The 23,719-nt window shown below is 34.9% G+C and overlaps 1 protein-coding gene across 1 annotated transcript in view; it reads right to left on the reverse strand.

Moving 5' to 3' along the window:
- Positions 1-2,902: 2,902 nt before the first annotated feature.
- The window catches only part of LOC126882698 (zinc finger protein 271-like), a 30,622-nt gene continuing 9,805 nt past the window's right edge, over positions 2,903-23,719 (reverse strand). Inside the window, exons 2-3 of the mRNA XM_050647677.1 lie at positions 14,407-15,321; positions 2,903-4,497 (exon numbers count right to left, since the gene is read on the reverse strand). Coding sequence (XP_050503634.1) covers positions 3,725-4,497; positions 14,407-15,321 — 1,688 coding nt within the window. The 3' untranslated portion in view covers positions 2,903-3,724. The remainder of the gene's footprint in view (positions 4,498-14,406; positions 15,322-23,719) is intronic.

Genomic DNA, 23,719 nt, shown 5'->3' on the forward strand with positions numbered 1-23,719 from the left:
GTTAAAAAGTTATGAACCAATTAAGAAAATGGCAAAATAGATAAAACACCCAGTATCTTTGTTATTAATGGAGTAAGATCCATTAAGTATGGTATTTTTGAGATCGCCTAAGTGTCCTCTTTCTACAGTTAACGTATGTTACTTTCCCAATGAAACACCCTGTATCTAAAATTTGGGTATTTATTATTAATGGAATAATGTAACAAGCCACATTTTTTTTAAATAAAGGCTGTTTTTCTCGAGTTTCAAGTAATTTGATTAATATTGTTGTCAACTATAGGCATCGAAATATCTAAACTAAAACAATAAAAGTTGTTACTGGATTTTTTAATATTATTTTTAACATTCAAAGTCAAATATCTCACTTTTACCTTTTTGAGGCTTGTCATTGTTTCACATTAAGCCCTTCAATTGCAAATTATTAACTCAGTTAATAAATGTGATCATTTTTTCACTAACTAAGTATTCAGTGATTGTAATAATTTATATGTACAACAAAAACTAATACTCAATCGAGAAAAGAGGAAAAGTGGTAAAGTGATTTTTTAATAATACATTGTTACTATGGAACGCTTACAATTTTGAACATATTTAACAACAAAATACTTGGATCACAGAATATATTATCCTGATGTATTATCTGCTTAGATCTTACACAACTAATACACAATAAATAACTTTTTATTAAGTTCACGTCTTAAATCAATTATTTATCAAATACACTATATATCAATATTATTTAATCAACAACTCAAAATATTCCCGATGCCATGTCAAATATTTAAAATTGTCACTGATTGCCACTGTCTTACTGACAATATGCTGACAATATTATATTCAACTGAGTGAGTTGCAAAGATAGATTTGGAAAATATTACCACGGACATTGTGTTAATTTTTTTCGAATCCTGAAAAAACCAATAAATATTTTTGAAAAATTTAAACGTAGAATGAAAGACTAAATTATTACCGAGGGCCGAAAGTCCCCTAGAATAAATAATAAGTTTATTTTGAATGAACATAACTGCTACAATATTTGAAATTAAAAATCACACTAAATTTTCTCTTAGTTTTTCACCTCTGTAACTTATTAAAATAAACATTATAGAAGTTCTCAGGGACTTTCGGCCCTCGCTAATAACGTAATCCTTTATTCTGCGTTTAAATTTTTCAAAAATACTTATTAGTTTTCTCAGGATTCGAAAAAAATGAATCCCCATTTGAATAGCATTGCAGCCGAAAATACGTACCCTTCCCCTCTTAAGCACACTTCATATTTACAAAAATACAATACAATTACTTTCTCGATATTATACAATCTTGGCCCAACTCAATCATAAATAATTACTTTCGACTTAACATTAATTAATCTTTCTAATAAATTTAAAAATCTTACAATTTCTTTCATTATACCACGCTGTGAGTACAGAAACAGCAATTAATAAACAAAATGTAATTCTACAATTAATAAACAAAGTAAAAACTACACTATGACAAAAGTCCAGGTGATGATAACTAATTAGGTATATAATTTTATATAGATCGGCGTATTCTGCATCAGACGGCTGCAATATAGTGGATCAAAAACATAGATATAACACAATAGATTAGGCCAGGTCCGAAAAATAGCGTAACGCGGAGCAGTTCGGGTCGGTGGTCTATCTATCTCTCTCTACCGGCGCTTAGCTTTCTCTCTCTAGCATATGATAGCTGCCGCCTCTGTGTCACTGAACATAGAGTTCAGTGGAGAGATTCAAGTATAGTCCTAAAAGAAACAGATAGTAAAAAGAGAAAAATCAAAGAAGCGGCTCTAATTATGCTAATGAAAACAATTGTCGCAAATTCCTCGGTAGAATGCAGTAGGCTGTGGTTACCCATACTAAAAGAGGAAGTTAATAGAAAGAAAATACCACGATTAGTAAGTCATTAACATATCGAGTTAGTACATATTTTATATTTTAGTATTATTTATATAATATCTATGTATTATTAATATTATTTATAATTTAAAATAGCATATATACATTTAAGTCAGAATTTGGTATTAGTTTTGAGAGTAAACTAAATGTAAGCCCAAATACTTACGATGTCGGGATAGTATCACGAGGTTTTTTCCTGGTTTTCCCTCGTGATTTACTCTGGAATCTCTAGCGCGAGAATTTTACTGTCATCGTTGCATTTGGTTGTCTTTTTGAAGACAGATCACATGCTATGATTTTTTGTGGCGGATATTCTTGAGCTGGGGTTGATTTCATGTAATCGAATGAACTATCTTTTAGTAACGTCGTCCCAGGAACGCAACTCATCAATACTGGCAATATCATTTTAAAGTCTTCTACTTGAAAATGTATAATGCATGCCTGAATTGCCGATATAAATGAGTCAGATTAAATAAATTATTAGAAGAATGTTTTACTAAGCAACAACATTTTTGTTTATTTAGTATTATTTTGTATTTTTACAACGACACCCGACTTGGGCGTCGAAACGTTAATAAATTCATTTTTTTGGTAAAATTGTGGCTTATTTCCCATCGAAAATACTTAATTATAAAATTGCCACAAGGAAATAGCTTCAGAACAACATTAAGAATATTAATTATAATAAAAAGCATATCAACTTTCACTATGCAATGCCCGAATATACCAACGACATAACATATTTATATTTACGTCGCTCGTCGCTGAAGAAAAACTAACCTAGAAATTATAATTGTCACTTTACAATATAGACCATTCCAACATGATGTCAAGATTGTGTCAACATGGCGACTAGGAGGTAAACATAAATGTTATTCTATCAGTTGTGTTTTAGATCATTTTAGTTGCATTTATTTGTAATTTTGTTTTGTACAAGGATTTATACGAGGTCTATTTTTTATAGGATACATATTATTAAAAGATTATTTGCGGTTTTTTTTGTCATTTTAATATTTACACATACTTTACATAGTTCTTAAAGAATATTTGCGGTTTATTTTGTTAGTGTAATACTTATGTACACATACTATAATTTTGTAAACTGCGTCTAAGGGGTGCTAAAGATTTGAACTAGATTTACTTTTTTTATATTATTTTCTGCGCACGCGCCTGAGCTCAAGTGGTGTCATATTTAGGTTAATTATTTTTTTTTGGTATTGAATCACACACCAGGCCCCTTAGCGTCAGGTAATTTTTATTATCTTTATGAATTATTGTTAGGCAAATAGAAGCAGCATTTTATATTCTTTTTCTTAAGCCTATGGTAAAGTCAAATAATATCGGTGATATGTAATTGCATTTAAACATCTTGGGAATCTATTAATTAAAATTGACTAAATCCTGATCTCAGACAATTTCATTTATTTTTTTTTATTTAATTCAGGTTGGTGTATATTACACTTAATATTTTGGTGGTAAACCTATTGGTAAGTTGGTGGTTTATTGATTACTAACTTAGGGAAGGCTGTGGACCAATTTACCTGGCGCAACTTATATACCTTCAGATTTTTTTTGTTTTGTCGACCACACGACCATCTCCACTGTCTTATCTAGCCGCGAGCCATTCCAAGACTGTCACCGTATAGTACTTTTCTTTACGGGTGTACGTCTGACCTATATGTGGTGAAATCTTTATATAAACTTGGTGTTTGGGAGATCCCGTATACCGACTCCCAACGACATTGTTCATTGAGTTATTTACGTTACAAAGTAACACCCCCTGTCGTGGTACATTTTGTAACTGGTTATATAAATTCGGTTTTGTACGCCACATGAGAGTTTTCTCCAGTGTGCACCCTTAAATGCATTTTCAAACTTCCCACTTGACTAAATCGCTTAGAACAAATTTTACACTTATAAGGCTTCTCTCCAGTGTGTATTCTCAAATGGATTTTCAAAGCTCCTGCTTCACTAAATCGCTTAGAACAAATTTCACAATTGTAAGGCTTCTTTCCAGTGTGTATTCTCAAATGGATTTTCGAAGCTCCTGCTTCACTAAACTGCTTAGAACAAATTTCACACTTGTAAGGCTTCTCTCCAGTGTGTATTCTCAAATGCATTTTCAAACTTCCCACTTGACTAAATCGCTTAGAACAAATTTCACACTTGTAAGGCTTCTCTCCAGTGTGTATTCTCAAATGGATCTTCAAAGCTCCTGCTTCACTAAATTGCTTAGAACAAATTTCACACTTCTTGTAAGGCTTCTCTCCAGTGTGTATTCTCGCATGGATTTTCAATTTACTTGCTTCACGAAATCGCTTAGAACAAATTTCACACTTGTAAGGCTTTTCTCCAGTGTGTATTTTCAAATGCCTTTTCAAATTTCCTGCTTCAAGAAATTGCTTAGAACAAATTTCACACTTGTAAGACTTCTCTCCAGTGTGTATTCTCAAATGTTTTTTCAAATTTCCTGCTTGAGTAAATTGTTTAAAACAAATTTCACACTTGTAACGCTGTTCTCCAGTGTGTGTTACCATCAATCTTTCTGATTTTGTTTTAATCTCATTTTGACGTGACCCTAAAATAAAAGTCAAACTATAAAACTGTTGTAAGATAAGGGCGGTGGTAGATAAGGAAAATTTTTAACGTTAAGTAGCTAGAGGAGAATAAAAGAGCATATAAAAAGCATCATCAGTGTTTTTAAAAGCCAAAAATGAGCATGCCTGAGCCACCAAAATGTTTTGGGTAAAAACCCTTTAACTGTGAACAGTTATGTTATGTTACATGTTAATATACCTAATAGTTTAAGGATGTTGCAGATATGCTTGGATATTACCCAGGGCAACACAGGACTCTTCACATGTGGTTGGAATTTCCAAGCATATCTGCAACATCCTTGGATATTAACATATAACATAACATAATTGTTTACATTTAAAGGGTTTTTACCCAAAACATTTTGGTGGCTCAGGCATACTATTTTTTGGCTTTTAGAAACACTGATGATGGATATCTTAATCCGAAAACATGTGACCCTTATTTAGGGTATTTTAAAATAATAAATTATTTTAAAATAATAAAAACAACAAATCTAATATTTTTGTGATTTATGGTATACAGCCAGCTATAGGAAGTTTATTTTCCTCGTGGATTTTTAAAAGAGCATATCTTTACTTCACAGACAACCAGTTTATTTTATCTCTAATTCTATTCTTTTCAAATATTAAAATGTGTTCTTGCAATCACACTTGAGCTGTTATTCAACAGCTCAAGTGTGATTGCACAACTTGTCCAATTTGACGCTTGTAGAGCACTATTAATAATTTACATGGATGAAATAATTAAAGAATGTAACGTATAAATGAAAAAATGCATGTGGGTTATAAAAATTTAAGAAGAGTAGACATTTCAGAAGGAGCATTCGCTGACGACGTAGTCGTATTAGCCGAAAATGAGAAATAACTACAAAGAAATATGGAATGAAATGCTAAAAAATGGAATGACAATAAAAATAGAATAAAAGTTAGTTCCTTAGATGAGTTCGAGGAGTTACCCAAATTGATAGACTACGGAACACTAAGAGAAGATTTGGAAATAGAGTCAACCTGAGAATTTGTAGAAAGGCAACTCAGTTGGTGAGGTCATCTTCAGAGAATGGATTATACAAAACCGGTGAAAGAAATTTGGCAGGCAAAAACACAAAGAAGAAACGAATTGACGGGAAACATTAAAATGTACATATTAGAGAATAGGCACATGGAACGTGAAAACCATGGCACAGGAAGGTAAAATCCAGAATGCAATACAAGAAATGGCCCACATGAAATTAAATATTCTGGGATTAAGTGAGATGCGTTGGTCAGGTTCAGGAACCGCAAATATCGGAGAACACCGCGTATACCACTCTGGAACAAATAACGGTAAACATGAATTGGGTGTCGGTATTATGTATATTGCAAAATCTGTTGACAACTTCATCCCAGTCTGAGCAAGAGTGATGCTCATACAACTGAAAGCAATACCAATCGATATCAATATAATTCAACCTACTATATGCACCTACAACAGAAGGAACAGAAGAAGAAGTAGAAGAACTATACCATAGCATTAATCAAGTCGTGAAAAAGCAAGACCTAAGAATTGTCATGTGTGACTTCAATGCCAAAATTGGGGCCAGCATGACATCATCTGCAGTTGGAGCGTTTGGACTAGGAAACCGGAACGATTGGGGAGATACATTGGAGATTTTTGCGGAAGCAAACTAATTAGTAATATCGAACACCTGGTTTAAGTTTGAAAAGAAGAGCAAACCAGATAGACGTCAGTCATTTATGTAACCTGGAGGTAAAGGAGGAACTGCAAATATGTATTAATAATAATTTGAAAATACTTCATGAAAAAGAAACATCTCAGCCAACGAACAACATACTAGATAAAAAAATGGCAAAACGTAAAAATGGCGATAACAAGTCCTGCGAAGAAAATTCTGACTAAAGAAAACCCAAAAATAAAGCAAAGATGGATGACTGACAAAATCTTTCTTCTCATGGACAATCGGAGAATAATGAAAGGAAAAAACGAACAAAGGTATAAACAAATACAGAAAGAAATCAAAAAAGAAATCAGAATAGCAAAGAAAGATTTTTATAAAAGAACATGTGAAGAAATAGAGCAATTGCAGGCAAAACATGATATTTTTAATGTACATAAAAAAGTGAAAGAACTTGCATTTACACAAAAACGTAAGCAGCCAAATACCCTGTATAATGTCAACGGAAACATAATGACAGAACTAGAAGAACAGTTGAAGACATGGAAAAACTATGTTGAAGAACTCTTTGCAGATGATAGACAACAATCTGAACTAAGTAACATACAAGGAGACGAAGGTCCAGAAATAACGGAAGAGGAAGTTAATGTACGCACTAAAAATAATGAAAAACGGTAAAGCTCCAGGTCCAGATGAAATACCAACGGAAATCCTTAAACTGATAGAAGAAGACTCGATCCACATTTTAGTTGAACTTTTCAATAGCATTTATACATCAGGAAAAATACCACAAGAATGGCTTTTATCCACCTTTGTTATTATACCAAAAAAGATGAATGCCAAACAATGTAGTGATTACCGTACAATCAGTTTGATGGGCCATGTACTGAAAATATTCCTGAAAATTAAACACACTAGAGTACACAGAAAACTGGAAATGGACATCAATGATACCCAGTTTGGATTCCGAAATGAACTCGGAACAAGAGAGGTGTTGTTTGCACTGGACGTTATGTCTCAAAGATGTCTTGACATAAATCAAGATGTATTCATGGGTTTCATAGATTATAACAAGGCCTTTGATAAAGTGCGGCATGATCATCTAATCAGACTCCTGGCAGAAAAGAATTTAGATAAACCAGACATCCGACTAATAGCAAATATGTATATACTACAATCAGAAAGCAGTAGTGAGAGTAGAGAATAATACCACTGAAGAAATTGAAATAAAGCGAGGTGTGAGACAAGGGTGTATACTGTCACCAACCCTGTTTAATCTCTATTCCGAAGACATAATGAATAGAACACTCTCTGAGCAATACATAGGTATTAAAATAAATGGTGTTAGATTAAACAATCTGAGATTTGCCGACGACACCATTCTGATCGCCGAAACACTTGAAGAGCTACAGACATTGGTGAATAAAATAGCAGACTGCAGCGAAGAATATGGACTATCTTTGAACATAAAGAAAACTAAATTTATGGTAATATCGAAATCAACACGAAATGTCCAAAATTTATATTTACACAATGAAATTATCGATCGAGTTAGCAAATACAAATATTTAGGCACTTTTATAAATGAAGACAACGATACCTCAATAGAAATCAAAATAAGAATAGAAAAAGCCAGATCCATATTCACTAAAATGAAGAGTGTTCTGTGGAAGAGATTTGAGCCTTGAAATGAAACTTCGCCTGATGAGATGTTACGTACTTTCTGTGCTGTTCTACGAAATGGAGTCATGGACGCTGAAAAATATTGATACCAAAAAATTAGAGGCATTTGAACTGTGAATGTATCGCAGAATCTTGAGAATATCATGAACGGAGAGAGTCACAAACGTCGAGGTCTTGAGAAGAATGAATAACGAAAAGGAAGTCATATTTACGATCAAAAAACGAAAACTTCAATACTTGGGACACATTACAAGAGGCGAAAGATATGAACTGCTTCGAATAATTATGCAAGGGAAGATAGCAGGAAAAAGGTTCTTAGGAAGAAGACGAAACTCCTGGCTAAAGAATCTACGGGAATGGTATAGCTGTAGCAACAACGAATTGTTTTGGTCAGCAGTTTCGAAAATACGTATAGCCCTGATGATCGCCAACCTTCGGAACGAAGATGGCACTTGAAGAAGAAGAAGGTTTAAGTTACACCCAAGGAAATTGTACACCTGGAAATCTCCACAGGAGTCTGTGGGAAGGATTGTAAGAAATCAGATTACATACTAGTAAATAAGAGGTATAGGAACATCTGTACATCTGTCAAAACATACCCGGGGCAGACATAAATTTTGATCATCTACCAGTTGTACGTAATTTCAAAGTCAGAATGAAGAGGGCTACAAGTAAGATGATGAAGAGATTGATTTTAAAAAACTGAAAGATCCCAATGTTCATCTGAAGGTGAGTGAAAACCTCAATACAGGTGCTAAAATCCAGGAACTATAGATGAAAGTCTGACCATCACACAAGAAACAGTGAGAGAAATAGAAGAACGACACCTGAAGAAAGATACAGAGAAACGGAAATCGTGGATGACCGATGAAATACTTATGGAGCAGAGAAAAAAAAACAAAAAAAAAGAAGAAGGATAAGAGAATCCCAAGAGAAACAAAAACAGAACAATGTTAAGAAATAGAGGAGTATTAGAGTCGATATGATAACTTCAATGTCCATCGAAAGGTGAAGGAATAGCTGGAAAGTTCCGGAAACCCAACAGCGGAAAAATAACAGATGATGAATGCAAGCTTGCCATAACCAAAGAAGATAAAAAGAAAGTATGGGAAAAATACTTGGGGAAACTTTTCCACGACCTTAGAACAGGACAAGAACCTACAATTGAAGAAAATTCAGGTCCCGAAATCCTACCAGAAGAAGTACGGCAGCCATCAGACAAATGAAGGATGGAAAGGCACCGGGACTTGATGAAATTTCTCCAGAACTGCTGGAGCTATTATATGCAGAACAAATAAAAATAATAGCTGAAATATTCAATGACATATACAAGGCAGAAAAAATACCAGCAGAGTGGCTCAAATCTAAGTTCGTACCGTTACCCAAAAAACCAGGAGCAAAAGGTTGTGAAAGACTATAGGACAATAAGCCTAATGAGCCATCTGCTCAAACTATTTTTAAAAGTCATCCACAATAGAATTTACTGAAATTGCGAAGAACAAATTGCGCCTAATCAATTTGGATTTGTAAACGCCGTTGGTACGAGGGAGGCTTTATTTAGCGTGCAGGTGTTGTTTCAGAAATGTAGAGATGTCAGCTGTGATGTTTTTGCATGCCTGATTGACTACAAGAAGGCTTTAGATAAAGTTAGGTATGAACAAATGATGGAAGTGCTTAAGAGGACAGGGATTGACGGAAGAAACCTTAAAATAATAGCTAATCTGTATTGGAATCAATTAGCAGTGCTCCGAATAGATGGAGAATATACTTCTTCTTCAGGTTCCTTCCCCTATCGGAGGTTGGAAATCATCATCGCTATTTTAATTTTATTGGCCGCACTTCTGAATAATTCTAATGAGCTGCAACCGAACCACTCTCTCAAATTTCTTAAAGGGGTGACGACCCCTTTTAAAAGACGACCTTTTTCGCGCGTGTATCACAGCAAGTACGCGCACTTTAAGTCCGCCGAGTAAGTACGTCGTCGATCCAACAAGTTTGAAATCTTACTCGTAACCCGTACGTGTATCACTGCCACGAGCCGCGAGCCATCATGTTATTGCGTTTAAAGTTACACTTATATTTTCACTAATTAAGCAAATTGCCTAGAAATAATTCAATCGTTTATTGTTGAAAGGAGACAAGTTACATTTTATAAGTTTTGAGAAAACCGTCAAACACTATTTTAAGCTATACTAAATTATTTTTGATTATTTGTTTTTGAGTAAACCTAATTATTTATAGACTGTTTTATCCTCTTGATGAAATGTGAAGTTGGGGGTTGCTGGACGAAGACACTACCCCGAACAAACAAACTTAAACTTTCTTCAGAAACTTTATTCTTATATAATTAAACGTACAATTACATTACGTTGACCTTGAGATAGGTCGCGGATAACCCATTTCTCGGTAACTAGATCCCCTGACTAGCGTGACAGAGTGCAACGAACACAAAAGATGTCTCAGGTACTCGACCTTCCTATTTATATCTGTTATAGTTAACAACAGTGCCAATATGTATTACCATATATGGTTATACTATACGTATTTCAATAATGACGTGTGTTTTCTTTGCAGTCTTTCAAATGAGTTCAATACTTTGAACTTTGCTACTATCGTAATAGGGTCGTGAGGGTTGTCGTGTACCATCACAGAAAATATTACCCTCTTATCTATGATATTTTGTTTGTTACCCACACTTTTCGATTTCGTCTTTTTTTATTAGTATTAAAAATATATAACACGATAGGATACGATACGAAGTATATATAATACGATAAAATTCCTAAATAGCACAAACCACCGACGCTGACCGCGATTTTTAAAACCGCGTACTTTAAGTCTGCCGTGTATCACCGACGGCGAGCCGAGTAAGTCCGCGATCTTTAAACCCGCGTATTTAAAGTTTGCCTGTGTATCACGCGCTTTAGCCAGGATATTTTGCGCCGTCCTGGGTTTCTCTTCCCTTGTATCTTCACTGGAGAATATACAGATCAGGTCAAAATTGTAAAGAAGTTTTACATTATGCTAGGCAAGAGTCATGCAAGACAGATCATGCAACTGTGCATGCCCACGCGCTATTTCCATTAAATTCCTGTGCTAGACGAAAAATTAAAACGTGTTCTATTTTACATGCTATTTTGGTGCAAGTTGTCAAATTTCATGTTGCCAATATAACAAAATTTAAAGTTTAGAATGATAGACCTGGATCCCGCGTAAGAAAGAAAAGTTGATTAATAGCAAGCTGAAAATTTGTTAATAGCTTAACGGTGTCTAGTCGGACAAACTTTGATGCACGGGAACACTGGAACAGGGGAAGTTTTAACGGTGGAGCATGATAAACGTGTCGTCCTGACAAGTTTATGATTGTGAAAAATAACAAGTTGTTTTTAAGTTTATTCGATAGCCAACGTTATGTAATATATGAGAAAATGTTTGTCCGACAAAAATGTTGGGCATTTTAACGAGTCCGACACGTAGAACATGTCACATCACAGGAATTATGTTGGTGATGAATAGCGGTCTGATTTTTGCATGCGAGTTTAATGAAAGGTTAAAAAAGCAATTGGAAGTTCTGTCCGACAAAATTAATGGGAAGTTTTCGTAGTCGGACATTCTAAACAGGTAAGATATAGACAAAAATGCTGGTGATAAATAGCTTTCCGACAAAGACGAAATTTAATTAAGTAAATTATTCCTTACTAAGAATGACTGTTGTCGGAAAAAAATAAGGGGTAGATTTTGTAGTCGGACAATTTAAAAAAATATTTTTGAAATTTCAATAAGGGGTGATTATTCTATGTCAATAGTACCTGCAATCAATTACAATCGATATCTTTCGATTTATCTCAACATCATTTAGATACCTCACTGTAATACATTTATAGTAGATCAGGCAAATTATATTATGGATTGAGTGGTCTAGCTATTTTTGTCTGACACATGCGTGGGATAGCTTGGTTAAAAGAGATAGATAGACCACCTATCGACTTTTTGCACTGTATTCCCTGTCTACCCTTATGTCTATGAATACATTTCCCTTTAAGAAAAACTGTCACTTTTGACAATAATTCATAATAAATTGCAATCGTAACTTTAAATTTAAACTAATCGATTTATTTTGGCAGCAAATTATTTCTAGCCATGTGACATATTAATTACATTATTATTTCATTTGTAGAAAGTGGAGAAAAATTACGTTATACAATTTTAGTAATAATTTATTTAGGTACCCTTTTTCAATCAAGCAAAGCATTATAGCACGAAGAATGATATTCAATAGAATTTTCACAATTATCTGGCAACTGAACCTCATTGAATTGATGATCAAGTATTTTACTAACTTTGTAAAATGTTCGAAAATTACTCAAAAATGTTCCGTTGAATGGTTTCACTTTTGATTTGGCGACTTCAAATTTAAACTGTTGACACTCAAAAATAGACACAAAAACACTCCATAGTTAATATAAATTTTAATTTCCAACACACGTGGCAAACAGAAACTCAGAGACCATGTACTTTCAAATACTACTTTGTAAAAAAGTAGTATTTCATATCATAAAAATATATGCACGGCGAATTTGAAAATGAACGCAAAAGAAATAAATATAAATGCCTCTCTTGGGTTTTGCATAAGTTATAAGTATTTTTTTTATTAACAAAATCGCATTCCAAATTGAATATTCGCGAACAATAATTTTTATTACATTTGTATGTTTATAATATTGTATTAATTGAACTTGGGAAACTCTTTAAATTTGACATATTATTGCACTGTAGGCCTAAAGTGTCACTTAGTTTGTCTGGTATGTTATAAGTAATGTTGTATCTGTTACACGTATGTATTATTTCGCAACTTAAAATATAGGAACATTGGTAGTATGTTCACAGAATGTCTTATGGTAACATTCCAGGAATAATTTAAACAGATGTTCACCGAATGTTCCCTAAATGTCCAGGACATTCAAATATTGATAGAACTTTGGTAGTACATTCCTGGAATGTTGTGTGTTGTTAGGGTAGTTGGGTTGTAATTTCAGTATTTTATAAATGCTAGAATAGTCCACAGGGCGATGCGAACTTTGAGAAAAAAAAAACAGTTTGATTCGTACACTCGCTATACAATGACACTTTAACTGTCTAGTAAATATTATTACAGTAATATTGTCAATGAATAAGGCTATAACGTGGTAAAAAAATCACTTAAATCGGACAACAAGTTTAGGAAATTCAAAACATCAAAAATGACCAAATTTTTAGTGGATCGGTTTTTTTGCACCGCAGTGTATTTAATGTTGACTGAAATTTTCAACTGAAATATCTAAAGTTAATGTTTTGGTATATATTTATTGTTGGCAACAATGAAAGTGATATCAAAAATTGCACAGAAATAGCTCTGATGTAAAAAGGTCAGGCTAGGCAAGAGATATACCATGCAAGACGGACTTGCATAGCATGAGACTTGCATAGCCATGATGTAAAGCTTCTTTAAGGGGAGTGAGACAGGGATGCATAATTTCACCGCTGACATTCAATCTGTACCCAGAGCACATTTTGAAGAGGCTCTTAAAGATATTGATGAAGGCATCTCAATAAATGGAGTCGAGCTCAGTAACCTGCGGTATGCAGATGATACAATAGTGTTTTCCAATTCCATAGAAGGGCTGCAAAACTTAATGAATAAAATAACGGAAACAAGTAGAACATATGGACTAGAGACTAGATATAAACACCAGCAAAACCAAGCTAATAATCATCAAGCGAAACATAACTGGAGCAAATCTGTATGTGAACCAAATGAGAATTGCACCTGTCTCACAACACAACTACTTGGGAACTATAATCTATGAATTGTGGGACAATACTCAAGAGATTATATGTCGTATCGGAAAGGCAAAAGTGCATTCTTGACTATTAGCTCTGTGTTCAAGAGCCACGACCTCACCCTAAAAACAAAAATAGGACTCCTTTAATGTTACATGTACAGTGCTTCTATACGGAGTAGAAACGTGGACATTGAAGACAAAAACTCTATCGAAACTGCAGGCTTTTGAGCTATGGCTGTACAGAAGGATCCTGAAGATACCAATGACAAAGTCACCAATAAAGAAGCACCACGGACGATGAACACAACCGCAGATTTAGTCAACGTCCTGAAGGGCCCCAGGACGAAGAAGAATAACCTGGCTTGCTAACTTGAGAGCATGGTACAGAAAGACCTTAACACAACTATTCCGTATAGCAACCAACAAAGTCATCATAGCCAGAATGATCGCCAACGTTCGTAACGGACAGGCACCCTAATAAGAAGAAACTATTTCTGCAGCAGACATGTCAAGTTTGTCATATTCTGTGGAAATGAATAAACTGTTGTATTTTTTAATTTGTTTTATTATTAATCAATCAAGTGACCACCAATTTCATAAATAAGTACACAAATTATTTATTTTGGAATGACTTTATAATTTAAATATTAATCTCCAGCGTGTAGGTATTTATTCTCAAATGACTTTTCAAAATTCCTACTTCACTTCATTTAAGGCTTTTCTCCAGTGTGTACGCTTAAATGCGCTTTCAAACTTCGCACTTCACTAAATTGCTTAGAACAAATTTCACACTTCTTGTAAGGCTTCTCTCCAGTATGTATTCTCGCATGGATTTTCAATTTACTTGCTTCACTAAATCGCTTAGAACAAATTTCACATGTGTAAGGCTTCTCCCCAGTGTGTACCCTTAAATGCCTTTTTAAATGTTCATCTCGACTAAATTGCTTAGAACAAATTTCACACTTGTAAGACTTTTCTCCAGTGTGTGCACTTAAATGCCTTTTCAAATTTCCCTTTTGACTAAATTGCTTAGAACAAATTTCACACTTCTTGTAAGGCTTCTCTCCAGTGTGTATTCTCGCATGGATTTTCAATTTACTTGCTTCACTAAATCGCTTAGAACAAATTTCACAATTGTAAACCTGTTCTCCAGTGTGTATTCTCAAATGGATCTTCAAAGCTCCTGCTTCACGAAATCGCTTAGAACAAATTTCACACTTGTAAGGCTTCTCTCCAGTGTGTACCCTTAAATGCGATTTCAAATGTCCCTCTTGACTGAATTGCTTAGAACAAATTTCACACTCGTAAGGCCTCTCTCCAGTGTGTATTCTCGCATGGATTTTCAATTTACTGGCTTCATGAAATCGCTTAGAACAAATTTCACACTTGTAAGGTTTCTCTCCAGTGTGTATTTTCAAATGCCTTTTCCAATTTCCTACTTCACTAAATTGCTTAGAACAAATTTCACACTTGTAAGGCTTCTCTCCAGTGTGTATCTTCAAATGATTTTTCAAATGTCTACCTTGAGTAAACCGTTTAAAACAAATTTCGCACTTATAAGGTTTTTCTCCAGTGTGTGTTACCATCGATCTTTCTGATTTCGATTTATTCCCGTTCTGATGTAACCCTAAAATAAAAATCAAACTAAAAAACTGTTGTAAGGTAAGGGCAGTTGTAGATAAGGTAAATTTTCAGTGTAACTAGAGTAAGTAGCTTGAGGATAATAAACGAGCACATCCTTATTTCACGGACACCCAGTTTATTCTGATTTCTAGTTCTGTTCTTTTCAAATATCAAAATGTGTTACACATATTGTGACTTGCAATCACACATGAGCTTGTGGCACATTGGCAGTTAATCTACGGCCACATATGTGTTGACTGTGCTGCCGAAGCGAGGGAAGACCGGTTAGCTGACGTATGTCACTTCTATCAGAACACGATCAGAAACTCCGAAAAGAACTGTCACAGTTTTCTTACTTGTTTTTAGTATGTAGTTTAGTACGTGCTTTTTACCAAATTCCAGTCCACCCGAAGGATGTACAAAAGACGGCTGTAATAACCCCTTTTGGGATGTAGGGAGTTTCTCCGAATGTCATTCAGCTTCCGAAATGCTGCCAGACGTTCCAGAGTTACCTCGATCACCTTTTTCGAGAATGCTCATATGTGTATGTATACATCGATGATATTTTGGTTGCCTCGGAGACTGATACCGAGCATGAGCAACACCTGGCATCAGTACTTCGGATTCTGGGGATTCTGGAAGCAAATGGACTCCAAATCAACAAGGGAAATCAAAATTCCGTGAACGTGAAGTAAACTACCTGGGTGCCACGGTGTCCCCAACTGGCGTTCGTCCATTGCCGGCTAAAGTACGCGCAATTCGCAAGTTTCCACAACCTACGACCTATCGACAGCTACGACGGTTTAAGGTATGCTCAATTTCGATGGACGTTTATTAGACAGCTTATAGGTGAACACCTACAACCCATCGCTTGTTTCTCTCGAAAGCTTTCTAAGACGGAGCGAAACTATAGCACTTATGACCGAGAGCTGCTTGCCATATTCAGTGGCATACATCATTTCCGCCATTTTCTGGAGGGTATGCCCTTTACCATTCATACTGACCACAAGTCTTTAACGTTTGACTTCCAACAGCGACATGAGCGGCAGTCTCCGCGAATTATTCTCCACGGATATTCGACATATTCATAGTGCAGCCAATATCGTTGCCGATTGTCTCTCACGACCTGAAGCAGACGCTGTCACAACACCCATTACCATTGACTATAACCGGCTATCCGAAGCTCAGACTACAGATGAGGGTCTCCGACAGACCCTCAATGATCCTGCTAGTTCCTTACAACTTCAGCGCATAGTTCTACCAGATAGTCAACGACCTATTTATTGTTCAGTCCAAGATGGTCGTATACGAGTTTAAGTGCCGGCTGTGTTACAAAGAGATGTTTTCCTGAAGTTCCACATGCAGTCCCACCCAGGGCATGCCGCTACATTACGAATGATTGCCGAACGCTTTGCGTGGAATAACATGAAACACCAAGTCAAGCAGTGGTCACGAGAGTGCATCCAATGTCAACGTGCCAAAATTGGACGTCACACTGTTACACCTGTGACACCTGTAGGAATAAGAGACGATCGATTCGCACACATACATGTCGACATCGTGGGCCCACTTCCAACAAATCAGAACTTTCGATACCTGCTCACAATCATCGAGCGTTTCACGAGATAGCCGGAGGTCATACCTATCTCGGAGATTACAGCAGTGGCGGCCCGTGAGGTAGTGCCATAGAGCCATGGCACTACCTTGCTAACTATCCATAAACATATTTTTTATCTTCAAAACTTTTTAATTCCTATTAATTTTTTTGTGTGTATTTCTTTTGATCTTCATAAATTATATAAAATATGGCAACTATGGGCGCAATACAATCCCTGCCGACAGCGGAGAGTATTCGACAGGAGAATCTCCTTCGCGCCGAAGTCAGTACTGGCACGAGTAAAGAGAGAAAGATTTTACGAGCATTATATGTAAGTGACAGAGAAAGAGCTATATTGGACTATTAGTATACCTTAACATTAGAATCTCTGTGCCACGAGCACGAGGCACGAGGGTATGAAGCCAGGTCTATTTATTTTGAGTTTCTTTACGTGCTGGTTTGTCGCTTTTATTATGTATATTTTCTGTTAAAAAGTTTTTGTATTTATAATTAAACTTTTGGTGCATCATGATCGTGGGTATTTTGATAATATTTTGATTATTTCTTAAGTTTAATTTATTAATTGACAATAAAGATTAGTATTTTAAAAATTTTTTTGGTGGTTTTTCGCTAGAAAAAAAAACTACAAATGTTATAAGGTGTTGTGGAGCTTTCAAGTTAGCTTTAAGAGGTCACGACGAAAAAGAAAATTCAGAAAATAGAGGCATATTATAAGGAGCTGGTCAATTTTAGCGCCGAATTAGACAACGACTTAAAGGTTCATATTATTCAAAGTACCAGATCTTTCAAAGGTCTACCTTCTCCGGACATTTAGTTGCTTCTAATTTATTTATGTCGGAGAAGTTTTCTGCTTATAAGCATCAGTTCTCCGAATCATTTCTTAATGAACCATGGAGACAATTTTAATTTTTAAGCAAAACTCGGTTTAAAACTGAATTAGAAGTAGGTACTGTATTAGCGAGACGAATTAAGTACTACCTCTGGGGCTGTTTCGCTATCGGTTTTATTGTAGAGGGAAGGTTCAAAAAGCACATTTGAAGAAACTATTAAACTTTTAAGTATTTTAGTTACCATTCCTATATCAACATCTGAAGCAGAACGCTGTTTTTCGATGTTTACATCGAAACCTAGTGCTTTAGGTATGCTATCTGCAGAAAAGCATTTTGTAAATTGTATTGATAATTTTAATTATAAAGTCATTGAAAACTTTGCAACCAAAAAATAGAAGAATGAACTTCATATATCGTAAACTTTAAAAGTGACATTACAAAAATTTGTGCATGTGTGTGAATAATGATATATATATATATATATATATATATATATATATATATATATATATATATATATATATATATATATATAGTCTTTTAAGTCCCTTTTACTTTTCAGTGTCGGGACTGTGTGAATAATGAAATAGTATTATTTTTATAAATTGGTAAATAGAGACTAAATCGTAATAACAATTTTCAAGCACTATCAGCAGTAAATGCTGGTGGTAGGTTAAGAGGTTTTTATTATTAATTAATTTACGGAACTGTTTTGATCAATGTTGGACAATTGCTTGGCACCTCAGATCAATAAACTTAAGATATGTACATAAGATAAAAGTATCCGCGCATATTTTTTTTAGTTTTTGTTGTCAGTATACCTTTTTTTGACAATATCGTGAATCCGTCACTAAAAATTTTGGCGGCTGCCCGAGTTGTGGCACTACCTTCTTAAAGTGGTACGAGCCGCCACTGGATTACAGCCGAAGTTGTCGCACAGAAGCTCCTTGAGGGATGGATATCCAGCAACCATAACAACGGGCTGAGGCAATTTGAGAGCCAGTTTTTCGCCAACTCAATAAATTGCTAGGTGTACAACATATAGGTGTACCACCCACAGTCAAACGGATGTATTGAACGTTTCCAGTGCCGGTTTAAGAATGTTGAGGCCCCTAGGCAACCAAAGCTATGAGGCCCCTTAAGAAAAAGTTACTTTTTTTATGGTTTGAGATTTTTGGTATCTCTAATAATTTTTTAAGTTATTTTGAAAAAAAAGCTTTTTTTTCCAAAATTAAAAATTCTACTATAACCAAAGCAGAGTATGGCCGGTTGGTCGTGGGAAAATTTTTATCTGACGTCACAGCAAGCCCCGCCCACCACAAAGCCACGCCCACGTTATTTTACGTCACGTTATTTTACGTCACGTTATTTTACGTCACGTTATTTTACGTCACGTTAGGCACTGTCATGTTCTGTTAGGCATTATACGGAAAAGAAGAAGAAGAATTGACAGTGCCTAACGTGACGTAAAATAACGTGACGTAAAATAACGTGACGTAAAATAACGTGACGTAAAATAACGTGACGTAAAATAACGTGGGCGTGGCTTTGTGGTGGGCGGGGCTTGCTGTGACGTCAGATAAAAATTTTCCCACGACCAACCGGCCCATACTCTGCTAACCAATTTGTTTAAAAAATAAGCACTTTGAATATATGAAACTTACAGATCTGATCATATAAAACAGAGGCGGTTGCCACCCGTTTTCAAGGGGTGAAAATTATTTTATTAAAAATAACCTCATAAATGGACAGAGGGATAAATTTTTAGCCAAAAATATGTTATATTAAGTCATCAAAATAAATCAATGCTTTTTAAGTTACTAAAGATCAAAGATTTTATTTTTTTTGTGAAAAAAATACATGTTTTAAATCGGTTCTAAAGTTATTATTACCAAAATTGAAGTTAATAAAAAATACAATAAATTCCTTAATTAAAAACCTTTTAATAATAATATTAATTCAAAGTAATTTATAGTTAATTGAAAGTTTATTTTTTTCCTGCAAGTACTTAAATCTATTGTCCGTAAATAGGTACAAATGACCCGCGTCGTAAAAACTATACAATCAATACTTTTCGAAAGGATTATAGGTACATATTCAAGCTTAAATATCGGGAACACGATGTATTTTATAAAAAATATACTTATTAAACACTTGTCAAAGTAATCAGGTATACCTATGAAATGAATGAGTTAATCATCATCATCATCAACCCGTACGCGTCCACTGCTGGACATAGGTCTCCCTCAGCTCTTTCCATTCATTTCTATTTTGTGCGGCTTGCATCCAGTTACCGATAACATGTTTCAAATCATCGGCCCATCTGGTTAGTGGGCGTCCTCTGCTCCGTAGTGCTTCTTCTCGCGGCCTCCACTCGACAATACGTTTTGTCCATCGGTTGTCTGGCAATCTGGCGACGTGTCCTGTCCAATTCCACTTAAGCGACGCGATTTTTTCGACAGCGTCTGTTGTTTTTGTTCTACGGCGTATTTCTTCGTTTGGGATTCGGTCTCTCAGGGAGACACCCAACATCTGGCGCTCCATAGCCCTCTGAGTTACGCGAATCTTGTTCACTACCTTTTTTGTTAGTGTTAATGTTTCGGCTCCATAAGTGAGTACAGGCAACACACATTGGTCAAAGATTTTCCTTTTGAGGCATATGGGCAAGTCCGATTTAAATACATAGTTAAGTTTACCAAACGCTGCCCAGGCTAATCCTATGCGACGTGGGATTTCGCACGTCTGGTTATCTCGTCCCAACCGAATTTCATGTCCCAAGTACTTATAAGATGCCGTCTGCTCAATATCCATTCCATCAACAACAATATTACGATTTAGCACCAGATTAGTCATTATTTGGGTCTTGTTGATGTTAATCTTTAGTCCGACCTCTAAGGAAGCGTAATATAATTTGTTCAACATTATTATTGCATCATCCATACGATCGGCTATAAGGACGATGTCATCTGCGAATCTCAAATGACTGAGCTTCTCTCCATTTATATTGATACCATATTCGTTTAGATCTGCCTTCTTAAATGTGTGTTCTAAAAGGGTTGTGAACAACTTTGGTGAGATGGTGTCTCCCTGCCGTACTCCTCGCTGTATACAGAATGTATTTGTTTGTTGTTCAGACTTGACTCAGGTTTGTTGTATTCCGCAGACTTCTCTATTAGGTTTTTTATTACCAGTAAGTGGTCGTTAGTGCTATATCCAGATCTAAATCCAGCTTGTTCTCTAGATTGATAGAAGTCTAACTTAGCCTCCAGTCTTTTTTTGATAATTTTTGTGAAAAGTTTATATAAGTATGTGTGATAGCAAACTGAGTTAATAGATTTAATAAAAACATCAAAATTAAGCAAGTTATGGTGAAAATAAGAGGACGCATTCAAAATTTTTAGAAAAAAGTGACAAATAAAATATTGTTTTTTCCACAAAAATTAAAATTTATAGTAATTCCTATAAGACTTTTTTTACTTTAGCATTAGTAAGAACCTCAAATATTTTGACCGGTTTAGAATAAATATATTTTTTTTTACTTTAGCATTAATGAGAACCTCAAATATGTTGACCGGTTTAGAATAAATATTTTTGAAAAAAATATGAAGGCAGAGATGAAGAAACGATGACAGAATTCTACAATGAACTCCAAAGAGCACTAGACAAATTAAGAGAAGCGAGAGAGAAAATCATAATTTTAGGAGATTGGAATTCAAGAGTGGGCAAGGATGTCAACAAAGGATTAGGATGCATTGGAAAATACAGAGAGGAATGTTTGAACAGGAATGGTGTCAAAATGCTAGATTTCTGCCAAGCAAATGACCTACTAATAGGAAACACATATACAAACCAAAACATCGAAGACAAATATACGTTCGTGGCGGAAGAGAGAAGAGCGAAAAGTTTGATAGATTACATAGTTTATACGATAAACCTAGAAGATAAAATACATAACGTCTTAACTGAAAAGGAACCGGAACTAGCTACAGAGCACAGGATGGTTACTGTAAAACTCGAGGATGAAAAAATAAAGGAGGTGGAAAGAAAAGATTACCAAAGAGTAAAAGTAAATAAGCTCAAATTAGAACAGGTGCGAGAACATTACAAAAAAGAAACAAATAGAAGATTAAGACAACTAGAAAACCAAAAAGAGGCATGGACACTGGAAGAAAGATGGAACGCCTTCAAAGTAGTCATAAAGTCTACAGCAACAGAAATATGTGGAATCAGAAAACATAACAAACTCCATAAAAGAACGAGATGGTGGAACAATGAAGTTAAAACAGCAGTGAAGAAAAAGAAAATAGCATGGAAAAAATACATTGAGACCGAACTGGAAGAAGATAAAGAAGAATACAAAAGGCTGAGACGATTAGCGAAAAACACCATAAAACAAGTAAAAACAAAGACGTGGGAAGAGTTTGGAGAAGAATTACAACAAAACTATGTAACAAATAATAGAAGCTTCTGGACAACAATCAGACATATGAAGAAAGGAAAACATAAAGAAATAACAGCCGTAAGGGATACAACAAACCAAATCCAAACAACTCCAGAACAAATAGCTAAAGTATGGAAAGAATACTATGAAAACAAATTTATAAATGCAATAATAGATGATAGAAATGAAACATATCAAGATAACGAGAACAAAGAATTAGAGCAAATAAATAGAGAAGAAGTAATATTGGAAGTATCAAACGTAAAAATAGGTAAAGCTGGAGAGGATGATGACATAGACCCGGAAATGGTCAAGTACATGGGAGAAGAAGGGATAAACTGGTTGTTGAAAATATACAAAGAGGCATGGGAAAAGCAGCAAATCCCAAAAGACTGGCAAAGTAACCTTATAGTGCCAATATACAAAAAGGGAGAACACGTCAACTGCGAAAATTATAGAGCAATATGTTTATCATCGGTATGTTTTAAAATATACACGAAAATAGTAGAGAAGAGGCTAAGACAAGAGGTAGAAAAAGAACTGGGAGAAGAACAAGCAGCGTTTAGACCAGAAAGACAGACAAACGATAACATTTACATCATTAGAAATATAATAGAAAGAAGTATTGACTCGGGGGGAAAGCTCATTCTAGCATTCATAGATCTAAGGGCAGCATTCGACTCTATAGAAAGACAAATTATATGGAAATGCTTGCAGAACATGAAAGTACCAAGTACACTGATAAAAATAACTGAAAATATATACGGAGTAGTAAAAGGACGTGTACAGATAGCAGGAGAAAGATCTGAAGAATTCAATTGGGAAAGAGGTATCAAGCAAGGAGACAGTCTTAGTCCGCTACTATTCATAATAGTCATGAATGAATTGACTAGAAATACTGGAGAAAGAACGAACCAAATACAGACAACAATAGGATACCAAAGATTACAGCCAATAAAAATAGACGCCCTATTGTATGCGGATGACATAGTCCTTATAGCAGATTCCATGACAAAAATGCAAAAACTCATAAATATATGGACAGAAGAAATAGAGAAATTAAAAATGGAAATAAACATCGAGAAAAGTAAAATAATGGGCATCAGCGAAAAGGAAGAAAATGAAGTAATTATAAAATGCAAAAATACTCAACTGGAAATAGTTACATCATATGATTATCTTGGAAGTATAATTACCAATGATGGGAAAATAGACCTCGAAATAACAAACAGAACTAAAAAATCAAACAAACTGTACTACGCACTAGCGCCAATTCTGAAGAAAAAAGAATTGTCCCACGAAACAAAAATTAAAATATATAATACGATTGTGATACCGACGATACTGTATACGAGCGAAAATTGGACTTTACAGAAAAAGCATAATAGTAGGATAAATGCAATTGAGATGAGACATTTACGTGCTATAGCCGGAAAGACCAAATGGGATAGAATAAGAAATGAGACAATAAGAGGGATAACTAAACAGGAACCAATAATGAATAAAATAATAA

This window comes from Diabrotica virgifera, chromosome 3 (assembly GCF_917563875.1).
Source record: "Diabrotica virgifera virgifera chromosome 3, PGI_DIABVI_V3a".
NCBI lineage: Eukaryota > Metazoa > Arthropoda > Insecta > Coleoptera > Chrysomelidae > Diabrotica > Diabrotica virgifera.